Source organism: Portunus trituberculatus, chromosome 5 (genome assembly GCF_017591435.1).
Source record: "Portunus trituberculatus isolate SZX2019 chromosome 5, ASM1759143v1, whole genome shotgun sequence".
NCBI lineage: Eukaryota > Metazoa > Arthropoda > Malacostraca > Decapoda > Portunidae > Portunus > Portunus trituberculatus.
The window spans coordinates 1,080,721-1,103,600 of NC_059259.1; the positions used below are offsets into that span (position 1 = coordinate 1,080,721).

At 41.3% G+C, this 22,880-nt stretch overlaps 1 protein-coding gene, 1 long non-coding RNA gene and 1 pseudogene across 2 annotated transcripts; all 3 read left to right on the forward strand.

Annotated features, from left to right (window-relative positions):
* Positions 1-6,991: 6,991 nt before the first annotated feature.
* On the forward strand, positions 6,992-9,621 carry LOC123515047. The gene is made up of 2 exons (XM_045273442.1): positions 6,992-7,163; positions 7,218-9,621. Exons 1-2 carry the CDS (start codon positions 6,992-6,994, stop codon positions 8,063-8,065), a joined length of 1,020 nt encoding a protein of 339 aa, XP_045129377.1. The 3' UTR covers positions 8,066-9,621.
* Positions 9,622-16,609: 6,988 nt separating this feature from the next.
* Positions 16,610-19,316, forward strand: LOC123516206. Its single transcript, XR_006678123.1, has 3 exons — positions 16,610-16,719; positions 18,128-18,285; positions 19,110-19,316. It is a non-coding gene; the product is annotated as an uncharacterized LOC123516206 (long non-coding RNA).
* Positions 19,317-20,023: 707 nt separating this feature from the next.
* LOC123513969 lies at positions 20,024-22,621 on the forward strand (annotated as a pseudogene).
* The last annotated feature ends 259 nt before the right edge of the window (positions 22,622-22,880 follow it).

The window sequence follows — 22,880 nt, forward strand, 5'->3', positions numbered from 1 at the left end:
TAGCTCTACAAGAGACTATGCTAGGTGATAGTACTTATTCTAGTCCTCCTGGCTATCGTGCCTTTTTAGCACTCCTTTCCCTGACCAGGGCCACCACGGTGGCACAGCTATTCTAGTCCGTCAGGATATACCTGTTATCCCGTTACAACTTAACTCTCCCTTCAGGTGGTTGCTGTTAAGGTCTTTATGGGACGACTGTACACCATTTGCAGTTTATATCTCCTCCTCGGCTTCCTGTCTCCAGGGGTGAGCTTGACGGCCTGGTGCGTCAGCTGACTCCGCCTTTTCTTTTGTTGGGAGATTTTAACGGCCGTCACCCATTGTGGGATGAAGGTGCTAGTAATCCTCGTGGGGTTTTAATCGGTTCTTTTATTGAGGATGAGGGATTGAGGTTTTAAATTCTGGGATGTTACACATTTCCACAGTCCTACTGGGACTTTTACAGCTATCGATCTTTCTCTTTGTACATCTAATTCTTTCCTTGATTTTAATTGGCGAGTCCTACCGGATTTACACGGTAGTGACCACTTTCCGATTTTATTGGAATCTGTGAACTCTGAGCCACAGTCCCGGCCCCACGCTGGGTTTTAGACAAGGCAGATTGGCGTCGATTCACAGACCTTAGCTCTTTATCCGTCCGCTGGCTGACTTTTCTACTTGTGCTGAGGCTGTTGATTATTTTACCGATTTTTATTTCTTTAGCGCTTCAGACAATCCCTAGGACGTCAGGTCGCTTTACTAAGCGTCCCGTTCCTTGGTGGAACGCAGCATGCACTGCAGCGGTGAAAGAGAAACGGGCAGCTTTCTCTCGTCTCCGGCGACATCGTGGGGACCCGCAGTGCCTGGAAGCTTTTCGGCGCTGCCGAGCTCGGGCCCGCCGCGTTTTGAAAGAGGCACAAAGAGCCTCGTGGAAAGCCTATGTCTCTTCCATAAACGTCCGCACCCCTCTTACGGATGTCTTCAACAAAGTCCGCCGAATTGCTGGGAAGTATTCTGCTCCTTCCCCACCAATTTTGTTGTCTGCTGGGCGAACGGTGGCAGACCCTAGGAATGTCGCCGACCTCTTCGCGGAGCACTTTGCCAGTGTTTCCCAGAGGCATCCTGCAGCTCGGGCGCACGTCACCGCCAGAGAATGGAATCTCTCGGCATAAACTTTTCTTCCGCTGGAGGGGAGTCTTATAATGTCCCTTTCTCTGCTTCCGAGTTGCGGACTGCTTTGTCCCAGTGTCACGACTCTTCTCCTGGGCCAGATGATATACCTTATGCCTTCTTGCGCCACATGTCTGACACTGCTTTTAACTTTCTTTAAATCTTTATAATATGATTTGGCATACCGGTGACTTTCCATCTTCTTGGGCTGTGGCAGTGGTTCTCCCATTTCCGAAGCCTGGGAAAGATAATCTCCAGGCTACGAACTACCGTCCTATATCTTTGACATCCTGTATTTGTAAAGTGTTAGAAAAGATGGTAAATGTAAGACTCATGTGGTACTTGGAGAGGGGAAGTACTTGTCATCGGTACAGTACGGCTTCCGAAAGATGAGGTCTACTACTGATGCTCTTTTATCCCTAGAGTCTTCCATTTGTGAGGCCTTCGCTAATCACCACCATCAAGTAACAGTCTTTTTGACCTGGAGAAGGCCTACGACACGGCTTGGTGTCATGGCATTTTACAGTCTTTGTTTAATTTTGGCCTTCGTGGCCACCTTCCTATTTTATCCAGCAGTTTTTATCCAGACGTTTTTACGGGTTCGAGTGGGAGTGTTCTCTCGAGGCTACTGCTCTAAATGACGGTGTCCCACAGGAAGTATTCTTAGTGTTACATTATTCGCAGTCGCCATAAATGGTGTTATAGATACTCTACCAGATGGCATTCACAGCTCTTTATATGTTGATGATTTATGTATTTCTTTGCTGCTGCTAGGATGTCACTGATTGAGCGCAAGCTCCAACTGGCGATCAATAGGGTGTCCAGTTGGGCCAACATGAACGGTTTTCGATTCTCCACCTCGAAGACCGTAGCCATGCATTTTGTCGCAACCGTGGTGTCCATCCAGACCCGGATTTATACCTCGCCAATAGACGCCTCTCATGCGTGGAGGCGACTCGATATCTTGGCCTTTATTTGACAACCGTCTCACCTGGGTTCCCCATTTCCGTTCTCTTAAGGCGTCTTGTCGGCAGGCATTATCCCTTCTTCGGGTTTTAAGTCACACCTCTTGGGGTGCGGACAGGGACACGTTGCTGCTGCTTCACCGTACACTCATACTTCCGAAGCTGGAATACGGCTGTGAGATCTACTCATCCGCAACGGATGCACGACTACGCACGCTTGACCCGTGCATCATGCTGGGGTCCGCTTGGCTACGGGTGCATTTCGGACATCTCCAATACCTAGCCTTCTAGTGGATGCTGGTTTCTGGCCGCTCGACCTCCGGCGCCAGTCTTCGATGCTCCGGTGTTGGTTTCGCACCCACCGTCTTCCTGATTCTGTCCCCTGTGTGTCAATGTTGCGGGACTCGCGCTCGCAGGCGTATGTCACTCGACCGAGTCTCCTAAACCTTTTGGCCTACGAGTTGCAAATCTCATGGCAGAGTTATCTATCGACCCCACTCCTGTGTACTCTTTCCGGCTCCCACGAGTTGGTTATTGGCAGCTTCCTGTTATCTCATTATGCCCTCCTGCCATGGATGGCAAGAAGGATTTTCTGCCAGCTCTGTCCCACACACGGTTTTTAGAACACTTTTTATCCATTCTGATGATATCCCTGTTTTTACTGATGGTTCCAAATCCGACGCAGGCGTTGGGTTTAGTGTGGTTTTCCTCTTTTATCGGTCTGGCAGCCTTCCTTCAGTGGCCTCCGTCTTTACTGCGGAGCTGTCTGCCATAGTCCTAGCTTTACAGATTATTTTTACTCTCCCGGTTTCGTCTTTTACAATTTTTAGTGACTGTCGCAGTGCTCTTACTGCTCTCTTTTATTTCCTTTAACCCTTTGGTTTTATCAGCCCTGGAGTGGCTATATCTTCTTACCAGAACGAGGATATCGTGTTGGGTTCTGTTGGGTCCCTGGTCACGTTGGTGTTCCAGGAATGAACACGCAGATCGCCTCGCTAAAGAGGCAGCAAGTCGCGCTCCATCTCCTGCCCTGTTCCGTTTCGAGATGTATTTCCTCTAATTCGTGTGGCGGTTGCAGCAATTTGGCAGAGGAGATGGCTAACGGGGTCGCAACCTCGAAAATGGGAGAGATCACTACTTCCACTATCCCTCAGTGGACATACACCCATGTCCGGGATCGCCGTGCACAGACTTTATTGGCGCGACTGCGTATAGGTCACACGTACCTTACACAAAGGTACCTGACCAGGGACCCTCAACCTTACTGTGATGACTGCCTGGTGCCGCTTACGGTGCGGCACCTACTAGTGGAGTGCCCTAGTTTGATGATTTAAGACACCGCTACCTCTACCGCTGTCGCGGTAGAGATAGCGGTGTCTATTATATCTCAAAGGTCCTTGGACCAAAGTGTCTGGCCCATGACGTTTTAGGGGAGAAGCTGGCCTTCTTGTGTTTTTATTTAATTTTAATATATGCAACAACGACGGTTTTGTATTAATTACCATTAATTTTATCGTTTTCACTTGTTTTAGCTATTTATATATATATATATATATATATATTTTTATATTTATATTTTATTGTATTTTATATTTATTTTTTTATATTTTATTTCTTTTATATATATATATATATATATATATATTGATGTTGCGGCGCCTAAAATTAAAAAAATCCAATCTCCTATCTCATTTATATCTCTGCTATCATAAGTCTGTTTTCAACTTGCCAAACACTCTTTCATAAATAGGAAATGTCAAAATCTTTAAAACTACAAACTCTCCTCGTGACTTCTGGCATCTAGCCAAAAACATCTCAAATAACTTCACTTCTTCATCTTTCCCTCCTTTATTTCATCCTGATGGCACTACTGCCATCTCTTCTGTCTCTAAAGCTGAACTCTTTTCTTAAACCTTTGCTCACAACTCCACCTTGGACAATTCTGGGCTTGTCCCTCCGTCTCCTCCTCCCTCTGACTATTTCATGTCTACAATCAAAATTCTTCGTAATGATGTTTTCCATGCCCTTTGTGGCCTAAACCCTCGGAAGGCTTATGGACCTGATGGGGTCCCTCCTATTGTTCTCAAAAACGGTGCTTCTGTGCTTGCACCTTACTGGCCAAACTCTTCCAACTTTGTCTATCGACTTCTACCTTTCCTTCCTGCTGGAAGTTCGCCTACATTCAGCCTGTTCCTAAAAAGGGTGACCGTTCTAACCCCTCAAACTACCGTCCTATAGCTTTAATCTCTTGCTTGTCTAAAGTTTTTAATCTATCCTGAATAGGAAGATTCTATCCTGAATAGGAAGATTCTCAAACATCTGTCACTTCACAATCTTCTGTCTGATCGCCAGTATGGCTTCCGTCAAGGTCGCTCTACTGGTGATCTCTGGCTTTTCTTACTGAGTCTTGGTCATCCTCTTTTAGAGATTTCGGTGAAACCTTTGCTGTTGCGTTAGACATATCAAAAGCTTTTGATAGAGTCTGGCATAAAGCTTTGATTTCAAAACTGCCCTCCTACGGCTTCTATCCTTCTCTCTGCAACTTTATCTCAAGTTTCCTTTCCGACCGCTCTATTGCTGCTGTGGTAGACGGCTACTGTTCTCCTTCTAAACCTATTAATAGTGGTGTTCCTCAGGGTTCTGTCCTGTCAACCACTCTCTTTCTATTATTCATTAATGACCTTCTTAACCAAATTTCTTGCCCTATCCATTCCTACGCTGATGACACCACCCCTACATCTTTCCACGTTCTTTCAGAGACGTCCAACCCTTCAGGAAATCAACAGATCACGCGGGGACGCCACGGAACGCCTGACTTCCGATCTTTCTAAGATTTCCGATTGGGGCAGAGAAAATCTAGTAGTTTTCAATGCCTCAAAAACTCAATTCCTCCATCTATCAACTCGACACAACCTTCCAGACAACTATCCTCTCTTCTTCAATGACACTCAACTGTCTCCCTCTTTAACAATGAATATCCTCGGTCTGTCCTTTGCTCATAATCTTAACTGGAAACTTTACAGCTCATCCCTTGCTAAAACAGCTTCTATGAAATTAGGTGTTCTGAGGCGTCTCCGACAGTTTTTCTCGCCCCTCCAAGTGCTTACTCTGTATAAGGGGCTTATCCGTCCCTGTATGGAGTACTCTTCGCATGTTTGGGAGGGTTCCAGTCACACAGCTTTGCTTGATAGGGTGGAATCGAAAGCTCTTCGTCTCATCAACTTCCCTCCTCTGACTAAATGTCTTCAGTCTCTTTCTCACCGCCGAAATGTTGCATCCCTTTCTATATTTTATCGCTATTTTCATGGTAACTGTTCTACTGATCTTGCTAACTGCATGCCTCCCCTCCTCCTGCGGCCACGCTGCACAAGGCTTTCTTCTTCTTCTCATCCCTATTCTGTCCAACTCTCTAATGCAAGAGTTAACCAGTACGCTCAATCATTCATCCCTTTCACTGGTAAACTCTGGAACTCCCTCCTGCATCTGTATTTCCGAATTCCTACAACTTGTCTTCTTTAAGAGGGAGGTATCGAGGCATTTGCTCCCCTAATTCTGGCTGACGGTTTTGGCATTTTTGGAGAGCCAGCGTGGGCCTTTTTCTAACTTTCTTTTTGGCTGGCCCTCTTCCCTACGTTTTTTAAAAAAAATAAATAAATATATATATATATATATATATATATATATATATATATATATATATATATATATATATATATATATATATATATATATATATATATATATATATATATATATATATATATATATATATATATATATATATATATATATATATATATATATATATATATATATATATATATATATATAATATATATATATATATATATATATATATATATATATATATATATATATATATATATATATATATATATATATATATATATATATATATATATATATATATATATATATATATATATATATATATATATATATATATATATATATATATATATATATATATATATATATATATATATATATATATATATATATATATATATATATATATATATATATATATGTGTGTGTGTGTGTGTGTGTGTGTGTGTGTGCAAGAGAGTAACCAACCAAGGGCAACAAAATATTAAAAGAAGGCCCACTTCATTTGCTGGTTCCTTTCAAGATTTACGAATAATTCAGGAACATATGTACTGGAACCTCCCTCTTAAAAAGAAGGTGGAAATATAGAAGCAGCCAAGGTGTTCCAGAGTTTACCAGAGGTATGAGTGATTGAGAATACTGGTTAACTCTTTATATTAGAGAGTTGGACAGAACAGGGATGAGCGGAAGAAGGGAATGTGCAGCGAGGCCGCAGGAGGAGGAGAGGTACGAAGTTAGCAAGATCAATACAGCAATTAGCATGTAAATATAAAAAAAAAAAAAAAATAGAAAGAGATGCAACATTTCTGCGGTGAGAAAAAGGGTGAAGACAGTCAGTCAGTGGAGGGTAGTTGATGAAACGAAAAGCTTTTGATTCTTCCCTATCTAATGAAATTGTGTGAGTGGAACCCCCCAAACACGCGAAGAGTAGTACATCTGGCACCAAGATGGCGGCGGGAGCGGGAGGAGTGATTTTAGCTCTGACAATTTACCTCTACATATCGCGGTTTAACACCGCATTCGACGTGACACACAGTCAAAAGGACAACAATACACCCCAGGACAGCTACAATAGAAACAACAAAGAGGAAAGACTGCTAGCAACGCGATATTCAGGGCGGTATTGGCAGGTATGCAGAGACGGGCAGCAATGGGAGAGAGCTGGCAACTCAAAACATAAACAACGGAGTAGTTGCCAAGTTCGACGATACAACAAGCTACAACCTTCCCTTGGAACAATAATTTTAATGATACTACTACAGAGTGGTGATATCAGCACCAATCCCGGCCCCCAGTGTAGAAATGTGAATGAAAATAGTGTGAAGACAAGAGAGGAAGGAAAAAGACGCCCTAAATATCCATGTATGCATTGTGGAAGAGGAATTATTAAAACCAGCAAAACAAAGGAGTGTGAAGAATGTAACTGCAAGGTACACATAAAGTGCATAAAAAACGTAATATATAACAAGAAAAGTGAAAAGAAAATATGTGAATTGTGCAACAAAGGCATATACACGAACAGTAAATCGTTGATATGTGTTCTTTGTAATAAGGTAGCTCATTTAAAGTGCATTAGAGGTAACCTGAAACACATCACATGGCAAGAAAGACAGTGTAAATACATGTGTAATTCGTGCTGTCTAGCTGAATTGCCTTTTCAGGAGGAACATCACAGTGACAATGCTCAGGTAAATGTAGAAATATGCAATGATTTAAACGAAGGTAATGAACATCCTGACATCACTACACCATCCAAATCTGACAGCAAAATTTACGAATCATTTAATAACAAAGGGTTACACATAATACATATAAACAGCCGCTCACTCATGAATAAATTGGAGGAAGTTAGATTATTGGCACTTAAAACTAATGCGGCAGTAATGTGCATTTCAGAAACTTGGCTTGACGATTCAGTTACCAACAATGAAATAGAAATTAGTGGATACCAGGTAATAAGAAAAGATAGAAATAGGAATGGAGGAGGAGTGTGTATGTATATAAAATCATGTTTAACCTTCAACCAGAGGAATGATATAGACACTGATGGACTTGAAGTTATTTGGTGTGAAGTACTTTTGCCAAAAACAAGACCTATTATTGTTGGTTGTTGCTACAGACCTCCGCAGCAAAATAATTTCTTAGATTTGCTAGAAGAAAATGTTACAAAATTTTCCCAAGAGGATGAAGTGATAATTCAGGGTGATATGAATATATGTTTTCTTAAGAGAATAGGGCAACTGTACAAAAGGTATGTAAACTTCATGAAAATGTTTGGTATGGAACAACTAATAAGTGAGGTGACCAGGGGAAACTGGTAAATCATCAGCTATTTTAGACCATATAATATGTAGTAAACCTGAAAAAAATTAGTCAACAGGGAGTACTGCCAATAGGAATTAGTGATCACTATGTAATATACTGTACTAGAAAGACAGTGAAGGCATGTATAAATAGTCATAAGAGTATCAAGATCAGATCAATGAAAACATATGATGCACAGATATTCAATGAGGAATTAGGGAGCCAAATCTGGAACAATGTTTATGAGGCAGAAACAGTCGATGAAGCATGGAACAATTTTAAAACATTTTAATTAAAGTAATTGACAAGGTAGCTCCGGTAAAAGAAATTAGAATTAAACAAAGAACCGAACCATGGATAACTCCGCAAGTGCTAGACATGATTAAAGAAAGAGATAGACTTTTAGGTGAATATAAAAAGGATAAAAACAGCAAAGATAAATATGACAAATTCTGCAAATCAAGAAACAAACTACAACAAAATATAAGAAAGATAAAATCTACATATATCTCCGATAAAATACAAGAAAACTATAACAATAGCAAGAAATTATGGCAACGGCTCAAAAATTTAGGTTATTCTGGAAAATCAAAAGAAGATACAAAAACAGTGCTTAAAATTGAGGAAGAACTATGTTTTGACGGAAAGAAAATAGCATCATACTTTAACAAATTCTTTACAACCATAGCATCAAAGTTGGTTAGTAAATTGCCATATGCGGATAGGATTTTCACTACGGACTCTTATAATTTCAAAAACTACTACAGATCCAAAGGACTTATAGAAAATAAGTTCAAACTTACTGGGACAACTGAAGATTATGTATTCAATTTACTAAAGAAACTAGAAATAAATAAAAGTACCGGTTTAGACTGTATACCAGCGAGGTATATAAAAGATGGAGCACCAATACTAAAAGGTCCAATAACTCACATTATCAATAAGTCAATATATACAAATGAAGTGCCACAAGGATTCAAAGAAGCTAGAGTAAAACCACTGTACAAAAAGAGTAACAGGCAAGAAGTAAGTAACTACAGACCAGTCAGTATCCTTAATATAATATCTAAAGTACTAGAAAGAACTATATATGATCAGTTATCGAATTACCTAAAAGAAAACAATATCATTTATGAATTTCAATCAGGTTTTAGAGACAGTCATTCCACAGATACATGTCTGACTCATTTACTAGACTTACTAAAAACTAATATGTCAAAAGGGATGTATACGGGCTTAGCTCTCCTGGATCTGCAAAAAGCATTTGATACTGTTGACCACCATATCTTGTGTGAAAAATTAAAAGCAATGGGTGTAGAGTCAGTGGAATGGTTTTACTCTTATCTAAGTGGAAGAAGCCAAATCGTGAAAATTGATGAACATTGCTCGGAAACCAGAAATATATCCTGTGGGGTACCACAAGGGAGCATTTTAGGTCCACTACTGTTCCTGTGTTATGTAAATGACATGAAAATCAGTGTCTCATGTAAACTGTTGCTATATGCAGATGACAGCATTTTGATTGTTCCACACAAGGATGTAGATATTATTAAAAATAGACTAAGTAAAGAACTGGAATCATGTAACACCTGGATGATAAATAACAAGCTGTCTCTGCATTTAGGAAAAACGGAAATTATGTTAGTGGGATCAAAACAAAACTAAAAATGTAGATGATTTTAATATAACATGTCTGGGTCAGGAATTAAATGGTGTAAAATCAGTAAAATACTTAGGAGTTCTTTTGGATCAGTATGTCTCAGGAGAGCTAAACTGTACACAGATTATCAAGAGGATAAATGCAAGGTTAAAATTCATGTACAGACAAGCAAAGGACCTTGATAAGAAAATTAAGAAAACCTTATGTAGCGCCCTAATTCAACCTCATTTTGATTATGCATGCTCCTCTTGGTACTCTGGACTGACAAGTAGATCTAAGAAACAACTACAAATATGTCAAAACAAGATTATTAGATTTATTTTAGGCTTAGACCCCAGATCTCATATAGGACAAGCGGAGAGAAAACAAGTAAATATGCTTAGTGTTAAGAATAGGGTAAAAGAATTAAAATTAAGCCACGCACACAATATTCATAACAACAGAGGACCAACATATCTTGCAGAACACTTCCAAAGGAAAACAGATACCCATACAATTAGGACAAGAAATAATGATTTGAACTTTTGTATGTCAATCGCACAGGGTCCCTCAGCACATACATTCTATCACACAGCCATTAGAGACTGGAACTCATTACCAAAAAACCTACAAATCATAAAATCCAAACACCTGTTCAAAGTAGCTCTCAGGAAATATTTACAGGATGAAGAAAGAGCTGCTGAATCAAATGACTATGTTTATTTTTAACCATGACTGTCTTAGAATGTAGATTTAGGCTTTACTGTTAATTTTATGGAAGAGTAGGTAAATAAGTCTTAGATTTAGTATTACTGTGTGCCATTTCTATATGTATAATGACTCCTGTGCTGTCTGCCCCATCTTGCTGGATAGAAAAAGGGACCCTACTGGAAATAAGTTGTTAAACTTTAGTTGGTCATCCTGGAGGAAATATCTATGTACATTCAGTGGTTTTATACTATGCCTGTAATGCACATGAAGAATCCAAATAAACTTACTTACTTACTTAATCCAGTCAGAATTAGGTAAGGCTTTGATATAATCATGGCACTGATCTAATAAACTCTCCTTTTTTACTTTAATCTGATTCAGATCACAGATTTGGTGGCGCGACCTGTATTCTATTTACAGTTGATACAGATTTCTGATGTACCCTGATCTGAGTACTCTTGATCATGATTTGGGTATCTTACAGTAGGTCCGGAAGTGGTTTGTGGCAGATGATTCTCGCTAAAATAATGGCAGTGGTCATGGTTACTAGTGGCAGAGCAGCCTTTACTGGGGGACGTATTTAAAGAGAAAGATTGCTCTATCAGATACGGCTAAAGAACAAACCGAATTGTAATGAATCATTGCAGGCAGAATGCTACTGTTGTCACAAAATGACGAGGAGATATTACAAATCATGTTGTTTTATTGACTTCTGATAATAATTACTTAGTTATTGCTACCTGAAACGAGCACTTAACGAAGTAAATGAATACAAAGTAACTTTTAAAGTGGCACAATAATGGTGTCAATACAATCACTACGCTGGGCAGGCAAAACGCACCAAAGATTTATTTTTATTTTACTATTCCCTACTAAGCCAAGATGAATATGAAACCTATACAACGTTAATGGCCAGGTGTGTCTTGTGCTGCCATTTTTTTTTTTTTTTTTTGGAACATTAAGTCTACGTAACCAGGCGCTGGGACTTAAAGGCAGCCTTCTCATGATAATTGGTTTTGGTTATGAAGAATGTAGTCCTCATTAATGCTTCCTTAAATCAAAATGGGTGACATCAACAGTCTACTGCTCATGACAGCTAGACAACCGCTTCTTTGTGTTTAGATGTGTTTTAACCTTATCTGTTTAGTTCTTTTTGAGTAAGAAAGAATTCAGAACAGATTCCCATTCACTATTGATTTAGAATTTATCAGTGTTATGAGTATAAGACATAAATAATCCGTTGAACCATGGCACAGGTCTTTCTTGTTTTTTCATATATAAATCCTTTGAACATCACCGCTTCCAATCCTTTCTCCGTTAATACATGGCACACCTCTTTTTGTTATACATTTCTACATTTTTTTTTTTTTAATTACCTCTTCCAGACCTTTATCGGATAAGTATTTTGCTTACATTGTCTTTCTTTTCAGTGTTTTGCCTTCATAACCACTATTATTTATTCAACCTTAATAGAAATATGATAACATTTACAGATACCAACTAAGACTGCTATGTGCAAATATAGTGTAACATTTTTTTTTTTCAACGTACAGAACAACGCTGGACATTTCGTAGTGCTAATGAATCAATTATACAAGAATGATCGAATTTCCCACATGTTCATAAGGCGAACAGTCGTCTCCACCTCTCAAAACTATTCAAGATTCTTAAACATCTTACCAAAAAAGCTGTTTAACCTCCAAACCCAAGGAATGAAACAAACCACGACTACCCAAAATTTCGCCAAACTCTTTCCTGATAAAACTAAAAACCTCCATGGTTTCTCTTTAATTGTAAGTACAACTAAAATAGTATATATATATATATATATATATATATATATATATATATATATATATATATATATATATATATATATATATACACACACACACACACACTTACCAGAGAAAGGTATGAATGCTTTAGAGTACTGGTTAACTCCTGCATAAGAGACGTGGACAGAGTAGGGAAGAACGAGAAGAAAGTCTTGTGCATTGAGGCAGTAGGAGGAAGAGAGGCAGGCAGTTACTAATATCAGTAGGGCATTTTGCATGAAAATACCTGCAGGAAGCAAGAGATGCAACATTCCTCCATTGAGATAGAGGATGAAAACAGTCAGTCAGAGGAGAGAAGTTGATAAGGTACTATCATTAGCATGAAAATGGATACGGCAAGAAGTTTGGTTTATAAGAAATTTAATGAAAAATAGGAAGAGATTGAGTGACAGGAAAGAACCCTGAGGTAAGCCACTTTTAATAGGTTTACGAGAAGAACAATGGGCGTCTAACATAGCAACAGTAGAACGGTTGGAGAGGAAACAGAAATAAGTTACAGAGAGAAAGATGGAATCTGTGGGAGGGTAATTTTGAGATTAAAGCTTTGTGCCAGTTTCAAAAACTTTTGAAATATCTAAGGCAAAAGCAAAGGTTTCACCAAAATCTCTAAAAGAGGATGACCAAGACTGAGTGAAGAAAGCCAGATCACCAGTAGAGCGACCTTGACAGAAGCCATACTGGCGATCAGATAGAAGATTGTGACATGAGAGATGTTTAAAAATATTCCTAGTAAAGGCAGATTTTATTATTTTATACAAGCAAGAAATTAAACCTATAGGGCGGTACTGTACTTTGAGAAATTTGAACGGTACCCTTTTTAAGAAGAGTCTAAATGTAGGTAAACCCCCAGCAAGAAGGAAATGAAGAAGTCGATAGAACTAGTTGAAAGAGTTTGGCCAGGCAAGGTGCAAGCACGAGGCACAGTTTTTTTGAGAAAAGAAAGAGGGGCCCCATCAGGTCCATAAGCATTTTGAGGGTTTGGTCTAGCTAGAGCATGGAAAATTTCATTGCGAAAAAAATAATTGATTTATGACATGTTGGGCAGCATACGGCAGCCATCCCTAGTGTACGGGGTCTTAGTGGCATCTCATTAAAGGTCCACGTAAGACGTTTTGTTTCCTTGCTCCTTAGAAACCCTGCATGGCGCAATGATTATCGACCCTATCGCGATGCTCACGCCACGGAAGCATTCTCTACTTGGTACCAGACAAGGCAGGTTCCCTGCCGCAGCAGCAACCAGGGGAACGAACGGCGCCATGGCTCAGGCTTGGGCTGTAATTGCCACCCAGCAACAAGTCATCACCACCTCGTAAGCCTTGGGTCGTGGCGGAAGCTCCAGCAGCTCCACTCGCCCACCCACACCATCGGCTCCTAACAAGTGGGAGGCGAATATGACACCAGCAGCCTTCAGGAAATGGTGCCACTCCATGAGTGGTTGGCAGCAACTATGCAGGCTACCTGACAGAGAGGCGGTGCAACATATTCGCCTGACCTGCGTCCCAGCGCTGCAGCGTGCCTTATATTCGAGATACACTGAGACAGTTTGGAATATCTTATCAACGGAGGAGGCTTGGAGGCGCTCGGTAAGCTGGTACTCAGATCCTCCAATCAGGCAGCCCTGTGGCCAACTTCTTCAGTGCTACTCAAGGTGGGGACGAACCTATGAGTGATTGCTTTCGCCGCTGTAATCAGATGGCGACCGACTGTGAATTCAAACGTCCAGGCTGTGCGTGTGATTTAAGTGAAAATGTGCTACTCAGAAAGTTGGTGGTAGGTTTTAGTGATCATGAAATGAAACATTATGTATTTCAAACGTGTGATTCATATTCAAGAGAAGATACCATTAGTGTAGTACCTATGAGGCCAAAAGGCGGGACAGAGGCAGCTTCATGGCTCCTCATGCGGCTGGCATCGCGGTCACGGAGGAGATTGGGGCAGAGTTGGAGGTGGCGGCCGCGGCAACTCGCACCACCACAGACAAGCCCCAGCACCAAAGCCGCATTTCTCTGTAGGGACTGCGGTGACCGCCACGCGTTCATTCTGCTCAGCCAAGAGCGCCACCTGCTTCTACGGCGGCAAGATTGGACACCTAAAGAAATTATGTTGGATCTTTAAAAAGTCGACATCAGCAACACAGCGAGCCGCCTCAGCGACGCCCATCTCCGAAGTGAACACAGTTCTGCGGCCATCACAGACTCCCACCACACCTTCCAACCCACAATTAACGTGTCTATCGCCTGGCAACATAATAAGGATCACCAAGTGGCCGCAGTAGCAGACGCAGGCGCCCAAGTCAGTGTTGCAAGCGCGTCACTACATAGCTCCCTCGGCATCAACCCGTCTCACTTCCAGCACAGAGTCGGACTTCGTGATGTGGCTGGGGTCAGCCACATGCAAAATCACCCTGGCTGAACGTTCTGCACACCAAGGTGTCTACTTTATCCCAATAGCAAAGCAGTTCTACCTCTCACTGTCAGTAATGCCTTCTTGCGCCACATGTCTGACAGTGCTTTTACCTTTTTATTAGATCTTTATAATATGATTTGGCATACCGATCAGTGTGAATCCCTATGTAAGTTACAAGACAAGTTTTTGTGTTATGTAATAAACTTGGAAGGCCTTTGGATCAATGGTGGTGTTAACTCCCGTCATCCTATCTCGACGGTCGGAATGATCGAGAGAATGTTCTGAACATTAAGATGATTTGGAGTGACTACTGAAATTTCTGTAGGAATAGATCCAGCATCGTGAAAGAACAGAAACGTTTAAGCATGCATCAATGAAAAAAAGAAAGAAGAAAGGTTGGTTCGTCTTCAGCTCTGCAGACGTCAGTTGAAGGAGTCCTAACATACTAAGTGTTTTGTCAGAAGCGACACAAATCTGAGAATTGTTGGCAGATACTTCAATTGGACATATCTGTCCGTAAAGAGAAAGTTAAGGGGAGTTGTGTTTTAAGTGCCTTCTCTTGGGACATCAGTCCAGATGTTGTAAGGGTAAGACAAAGTGTACCCTATGTGCTGGGTACCATAATGTGTTGTTTTGTATATCTTTAAAATCTTTGCATGACACTAATAATCTACTAAATTAGAATTCTGTATTTCTTAAATCAAGTAATGATGTAAGTACTGATAACGTTTGACACTTTGGCATTTCTCATGATCAGAGAAACTCCACCGTAAATTTTGGAAGTTGGAAAGTGTAGGTATTTTTATGTACTGAGAAAGTTAATATTACCAAAAACCCAGTGTTAGGTACCTTGGAAGACACAGTTCAGTATGTTGATGGTTGATATGAGGCTGCTCTATCTTGGAAAAATGAAGATGCAAAGTTGAGTTTGCTTGATAATGGGAATGGTGCAAGGAAGAAATTGTCTGTTCTTATTTTAAAGTTGGAGAAAAATCCTGCTTTGAAAAAGACATATGACCAAAATCTCAAAAGATAAGAAAGATGTTATAGAGATGAATGATGAAAGTGAGAATCTTGAACAGGGAAAGTTGACATGTAGTGTACTTGATTTGTGTAGTTCAAGTTGATGTGAGCTATTTGTATATATGATGTTTCTTCATCAGAAAGCAGAAACCTAATATTTTTCGTAATAAGGGTGAATGTCTAGTTTATTTTGATAGATTGAGTACTATGGTGGGGAGCATGTTAATATATGAAACTGCATTTTTTAATATTTTGCAAGTTACATTAGGATATGATTTGTTGCCTCAGTTTCCCTTCCCTCCAAACTATTGTATAAGTCTCGACTAAGATTAATGAGTAACTTACAATTTCAGCTATAGTGCTATGAGTAATTTCTCAATATTATTCCTCTAATCTTTTTATAGAGAAGTGTTAAATGGGAAGGTATTATGTGATTTATTATTGTTGTTTGCATTCCATAGATGTGAGAAAGAAATATTTATTTTTGTATTTCTATGCCCACATTTTGTCTACCTCTCTAATGCAAGAGTTAACTCTCAAACATTCAAACCTTTCTCTGGTAAACTCTGGAACTCCCTACTTGCTTCTGTATTTCCATCTTCCGATGATTCATTTAAAGAGGTAGGTTTCAAGACTTATTCCTTTCTTTTGGCAAACTCTTTTTGACCGGTATGGGGAATGTCATTTTAAGTGGCCTCTTTCTTTACTCTTTCTTTTGCCCTCCAGCCATGAATTACGTTTTTTGCTAGTTGGAGAACATGATTCCGATGGAAATACTTTTTCTTGGGGCAACCTCACCTCATGAAGTATAGCACGACAACATGTGTTAAAAACGAATCGGTCGTACGCCTCCAAGATTTGAATGTACGAGTATTTTACTGAGTTCACACTTCATAACATTCTCCTCAGGTAGTGTGTTTTCCGGTTCCTCCAGCGATTATTTATCGTTACGATGAAAGAGGAAACATAGTGAGATATGGTGACAACGTCCGAGTTGTCGAGACAATGGCTGAAATATTTAATTTTACCCCACACTTCATGGAACCACCTGGAGGTTAGTCTGTGTGTGTGTGTGTGTGTGTGTGTGTGTGTGTGTGTGTGTGTGTGTGTGTGTGTGTGTGTGTGTGTGTGACAAATTTCCGAAGCTGCCTCACTACCACGCTCGTGCCGCTAGTAACAGCATAATTAACAAACTGGTACAACTAAGTAAAATATTTCCCTATCTACACGGGATCGTCGGGTGGGAAAAAGGGCTTCCGTTGTGGATTTTCTTTATTCGGAGGGAAGGGTAAAAAGGGGCCGCCGTGGTACAGTGGAACCATGCGTGCTTTGGGGTTCGAGGGGTCTCCAAGCGCACGGGTTCGAATCCTGTCCACGGTCCGAATGTAGGTTAGGCTTCCTCACTCCGGGCAACGGTTTCCTAGCGGGTGGGCTTTGAGATAGGAAATACCCTCAAAAAGTATCCCATTTAGCCCATAAACTCCCGTGAAAAGCCCACATGGTATAAACTAAAAAAAAAAAAAAAAAAAAAAGGGCAGACCAGGCAGGGTCGTCACCCCAGTGCACATTCCAGCCCCGCCCTCTATAAAGCAGCATCACTTAGCGAATGTCAAGGTGCCTCAGTGCCATCCTCTGACGCACTACGTCACCCAGTACGGCACCGAAGCACACCCTGTAAGTGGAAGGCCGCCGCCGCAGTGGAACCATGCGTGCTTTGGGGTCCGAAGGGTCTCCAAGTGCACGGGTTCGAATCCTGTCCACGGTCCGAGTGTAGGGTGGGCTTCCTCATTCGGGGCTTCCTCATTCGGGGCAACGGTTTCCTAGCGGTTGGGCTTTGAGATAGGAGGCACTCTAGACAGTATCCCCTTTAGCGCAAATTCCAGTGAAAAGCCTACATGGTATTAAAAAAAAAAAAAATACTGGCAGACGGAATGTGCTAGTGGAGGTGCATCAACAGAGCACGCTCGGAAATGTACTTGTAGAACCACTTTGAACAGTGTGTGTGTGTGTGTGTGTGTGTCAAGAACCCTCAATATAACCCTATTTTAGACTAGATAAGTGGCATCGTTACTCGATAGGACAGTATGCTTTATTGTAGCGTGTAGATAATAATTCATGAACAACAACAATTCAGTGAGTTACATAATTCAATACAAAATCAACTATAACTAACCTTTGGTGTAGAACACACAAGAACATCATTCTTAAAACTGCTATAGTTAGTTTTGGGGGCAAAACATGGATTGCCTTCCATACTAACAAATACAGCAAGAAAGAAAATTCAACATTAAGATAGAAAAAGATAGAAGAAGCCTTATGAGACTATTAGATGCTCTTGACATATCTAAAGTAAATAAGATGGCAGTGGTACCGACAGCTTAATAATATGGAAGAAAAGATGAAGTTGTTGCTCAGTGAAAGTGCGTATGTGAAATGTTTCTGAAAAGATTTATGATGTGCAGGTAGTTTATGGGGATACCAGCTACCAAACGGGACGTGGACGGGAATGGTGGGTATGTTTGAGAGAGGCGATGGCGATCTAGGGATCGCTAATCTCTACATCTCGGATTTAGGAGGACGAAACCAGCACCAACAATATACGGCACCCTTCGGACAGGAGGTAATCGCTTATTTTGTTATTCAATTAATTCATGATAATGTTTTTTTTTTTTATATATCTTGGTGTGTGTGTGTCTGTGTGTGTGTGTGTGTGTGTGTGTGTGTGTGTGTGTGTGTGTGTGTGTGTGTGTGTGTGTGTGTGTGTGTGTGTATTAACCTAGTACAGGAAAATAGCCACACTTAGGTTCTTGCTATCCCGTCTCTTTTTCTTTCATTGCATCCGACCTTGTTCTTAATTCATGGATTGTTTTTCTGATCACATTTGATGGCCAAACTACCCTCGTACGGTTACTATCCTTCTATCTGCAACTTAAAGTTTCCTCCCCGACCGTTCTATTGCTACTGCAGTGGTATATGACCTTTATTCTTCTAAATCTATCAACACTGATGTTTCTCACCGTTTTGTCTTGTCACCAACTCTCTTCCTACCAATCAACAATAATTTAAACAAAACATTTTTTATTCACTCGTACGCTAATGATACCATGCATCCCCTCCTCCTGTGACCTCGCTGCACAAGGCTTTCTTCTTCCTCTCATCCCTATATTGTCAAACTCTCTAATAGAAGAGTTAACCAGTATTCTCAGTCATTCATAGTTTTGTCTGGTAAACTCTGGAACTCCCTCCCTACTTCTGTATTTCTATCTTCCTATTACCTGATTTCTTTTAAGAGGGAGTTTTCATGACGTCTGTCCCTGTCTTTCGGTTAATTATTTACCAGTCTTTTAGGGAAATTACATTTGAAGTGGGCTTTTTCTTTATTTTCTTTTGCCCCTGGCTAGTTTGCCTCCTGCATAAAAAAAAAATCCATTCTTTTTTTTTCAGTGACGACTACAGGAAGTTTACTGATCATGCAGACAACACAGAATGCCTGACTTCTCATCCTTCTAAGATTACTAATTGGGACAGATAAAACTCAGAAATCAAATTTTCATTTATCAACTCGACCCAATCTTTTACACAACTATTCCTTCTCTTCCAGTGACACTTAAAACTCTTTCCCTTTATCCTGTACGGAATATTGTTGGTCTGTCCTTTACTTACAATCTAAACTGGAAGCTTCACATCTTAATTTTTTGCTGAAACAGCGTCTATGAATTTATGCGTTTTGAGTTGTCTTCGCCAACTTTTCTCACTCTTCAACTTATGAACCCTTTTATGGAGTATTATTCTTCGCTTATGGCTCTCTTGGTCATGATGAAATCAAAAGCATTTCGTTTAATCAACTCCTCCTCTGATTCACTGTCATCAATCTCTTTCTCACCAGCGTTATCTTTTACCGCTATTTTCGTTCTACTCTTTTTATTATTGCACATATCATATTTTATTTCTTATTATGTCCATCTTCGTAAAAATAAGAATTCTCGATGGTTATCACTTTCACAGTATCTCGTGTTTTCTCTAACCCAAGGTGTGAGGATGTTATCCATAACTAACTCCAGAAGTTTGTTTCTCCATGATTCCTTTCCACCCGTTGTCGACCAATTATGAGACTTCTTTGCAATTAATATCTCCCATCATTTTTGTTTTCCTTAATCAAGGATTACAAGTATTTTGTAGTGTCATGAATATTTCTCTTGTAAACTCGCTCTGTCAATCCATTATTATATTCATATACTCGTATTTACCTGCTTTCTGTTTAACTGGGCAATGGTCACCATGTCAAGGGCGTAGCCATAGGTGTCTCCAGCAGACTGCAGCCGTCCGTTGTAGAGGTTATTCCGGTTGATGAGCGTATAATGCAACTGAGGCTGAAGCACAGTCTAGGCTTCATATCTGTTGTTGCAGTATACGGTCCTACCGAGGAGTATGAAACTGAAAAGAAGGAGACGTTCTACGCCAAACTCGACTCTCTACTGGACCAGTGTCCCTGTCGCCATGCACTTATTGTCTTGGGCGACTTTAATGCTGTCACTGGCACGAGAGAGCCGGCTACGAGTCATGTGTTGGACCCCAAAGCTCTGGTACCAGGAACGACAACATCTCTTTCCTCCTGAACCTTGCAAGATCCAGAAGGTTGAAAACTCCAGGTTCTTGTTACCAGAGACCAGCGCTGCACCGCTGAACTTGATATAGCAATGCCAGAGGAGTAGCGAAGGAGATCGACCATATTCTCGTTAGTACTCGTTGGAGAATCCTTCAGAACTGTAGGGTTATCCGGAGTGCCAAGTTCTTTGCGACTGATCACAGGCTTGATGATGCTACACTCGAGCTGCATGTCAAGTCCAGAAAGCCTCCAGAATGTGACCACACTGTATTTCATCTTGAAATAACCGAAAGACTTGACATGTACCCAGTAGTATGCAGTGAGTTTCCAATCGGTTTGGAGTGCTCGACACCATCGAGAACCCGGTAGAACTATGGGATACCTTCAAACGTGGGACTTTTGAAGCTGCCAAGAAATGCGTTGGGGAGCGCCCGAGGCCACGGAGTGGCTTCACCTCAGTAGAGAAGCGGAACAGTATTGAAGAAAGTCGCGGCCAGTACAGGGGTCTGTCACGTAGGACTAGAGCTCTCCTGAGGAGAGACAAGGAGAGGTATGTCAGGTATCTCACTGAGGATGTAGAGTGTCATTTAAATGCTAATGATCTCCGACCTGCCTATCGAGCCCTAAGAATCTCCGCTCCAAATCTACATCTCAGGCGAGCGCTATTCAAACAGCAGATGGCCGCCTCGTATCGGACGCAGATGGGCAGATGGTTCGTTGGGCTGAGTACTTTGAGCAGCTGTTCATGGAGGATCCTTCAAGAGGACAACTTCAAACTATAGGATTACAGATGCTGATCCAGCCATTGACGAAATTGCACCCTCCATTGATGATGTCAAAGAGGCTGTAGCAAAGTTGAGGGGTGGAAAGGCAGCTGGCATCTATAACATCAGTGCAGAGCTGCTCAAAGCGTGGGGTGAGGCCATGATCCGTGGGCTGCATGCTGTCTTGACTGCTGTATGGCATTTAGGTACCATTCCCTCTGACTGGAAAAAGGGATTGGTCATCCCTATCTGGAAGGGGAAAGGGGACAAGTACCGCAGTATAACATTGTTCAGTGTATCAGACAAGATGCTTGCACATTTGCTGTTGATGCATATCCGCAATCACCTGCTGAAACACTAGAGACCTCAACAGTCTGAGTTCACGCACGGTAAGTCAACAACTGACCTGATCGTAGAGCTTCGCGTACTGGTTGACCCGCCGACGTGAGTTTCGAAAGGGTATGCTTGCAGCCTATGTCGATCTCAAGAAGGCGTTTGACTCAGTGCATCGAGACACTCTAGGATCTTCTGTGTCTCCATGGGATTCCTGCAAGGATTATTGGTCTACTAACAAGCCTCTACTCCGGGACTGTGAGTGCTGTGAAATGTGGAGGGCGTGTTCACCTTCTTCCCTGTGAGCATGGGAGTGAGGCAGGGATGCGTGCTTGTTCCATCACTTTTCAACATTTGCATGGGCTGGATAATAGGCAGAGTTGTAGACCAAAAGTCATTGTTGAGCATCTGTTGGCAATACTGAGATTACATATCTTGTTTTTGCCAATGATGCAGTAATCTTTGTTGAGTCACTGGAGGTTCTGGTAATGGCTCTAGAGGCACTGCACGAGGAGGCGAACCCCCTGGAGCTCCAGTCTTCCTGGCCCGAGACCAAGGTCAAGTGTTGGGAGGCTTACTGGATAAAACAGTACAGTCTGTCCATGCGTGTGACGAGGACATTGAGATTTTGGAAAGTCACATACCGTGGTAGTGTAGTGCATAAAGACGGTGGGTCGAGCCAGGAAGTTGTACGGCGGATTGGCCTGGCCCACGGCGGTATGGACTTGCTCAACACGAGTATTTGGCGTTGTCGGTACCTGTGCAGATGTACAAAGATTCAGATCTTCAAGTCGATGGTGATCCCTTTTTTACTATACGGTTGTGAGACATGGACACACAACACCGATCCGAAAAGGCAAATTGATGTCGTTGGTACTAAATGCCTTCGCAGGATCATTGGGTATCGCTGGTATGATTTTGTGTCAAATCAGCGATTGCTCCGTGAGACTTATTCGAGGCTGATTACCAGCATAGTCAGTCAACGCCAACTGCGACTATAAAGGCATGTGGCACGCTACCCGGAAGCCGATCCTGCTTATCGGGTTGTCTCCGAAAGGGATAACCCAGCATGTAGGAGGCCAAGGGAACGTCCACAGAACTCATGGTTGCGGCAAGTCGATGTCTCTTGTTAGGAGTTACTTGGCATGAGAAGGGAGCCTGCATGGAGACTCGGGAGGCGTGACCGCCTGGAGTGGCGCCATAGGGTAGGCAAGGCGACGCGCCCCCCGGCGAATGCCCCCATGAATGACTGATTGATTTTTTTCACTCCCAATTTCAGCACTTCATCGTCTCTTTCAGTCTTTCAGTCTTATTAACCACTGTCAGTTATTTCTTCAGGAATAACACAACTTACCCTCCTGTATGTATTCCATAATGTTTCATCTTTTTCTACAATCGCCATAATATCTGGCTGTTATTTTCTTAGGTTGTCTTCAATTTTCCTTAATGATGATCTTAATATATTTACGTTTGTATATACCACTCCTGACTTTTGTCTACTCTTAATCGTCC

Coding starts and splice junctions, on each gene's coding strand:
- LOC123515047 (XM_045273442.1), top strand. CDS start 6,992: ATGATACTACTACAGAGTGGTGATATCAGCACCAATCCCGGCCCCCAG. Junction 7,164..7,217: donor AACAAAGGAGTGTGAAGAAT/GTAACTGCAAGG, acceptor ATAACAAGAAAA/GTGAAAAGAAAATATGTGAA.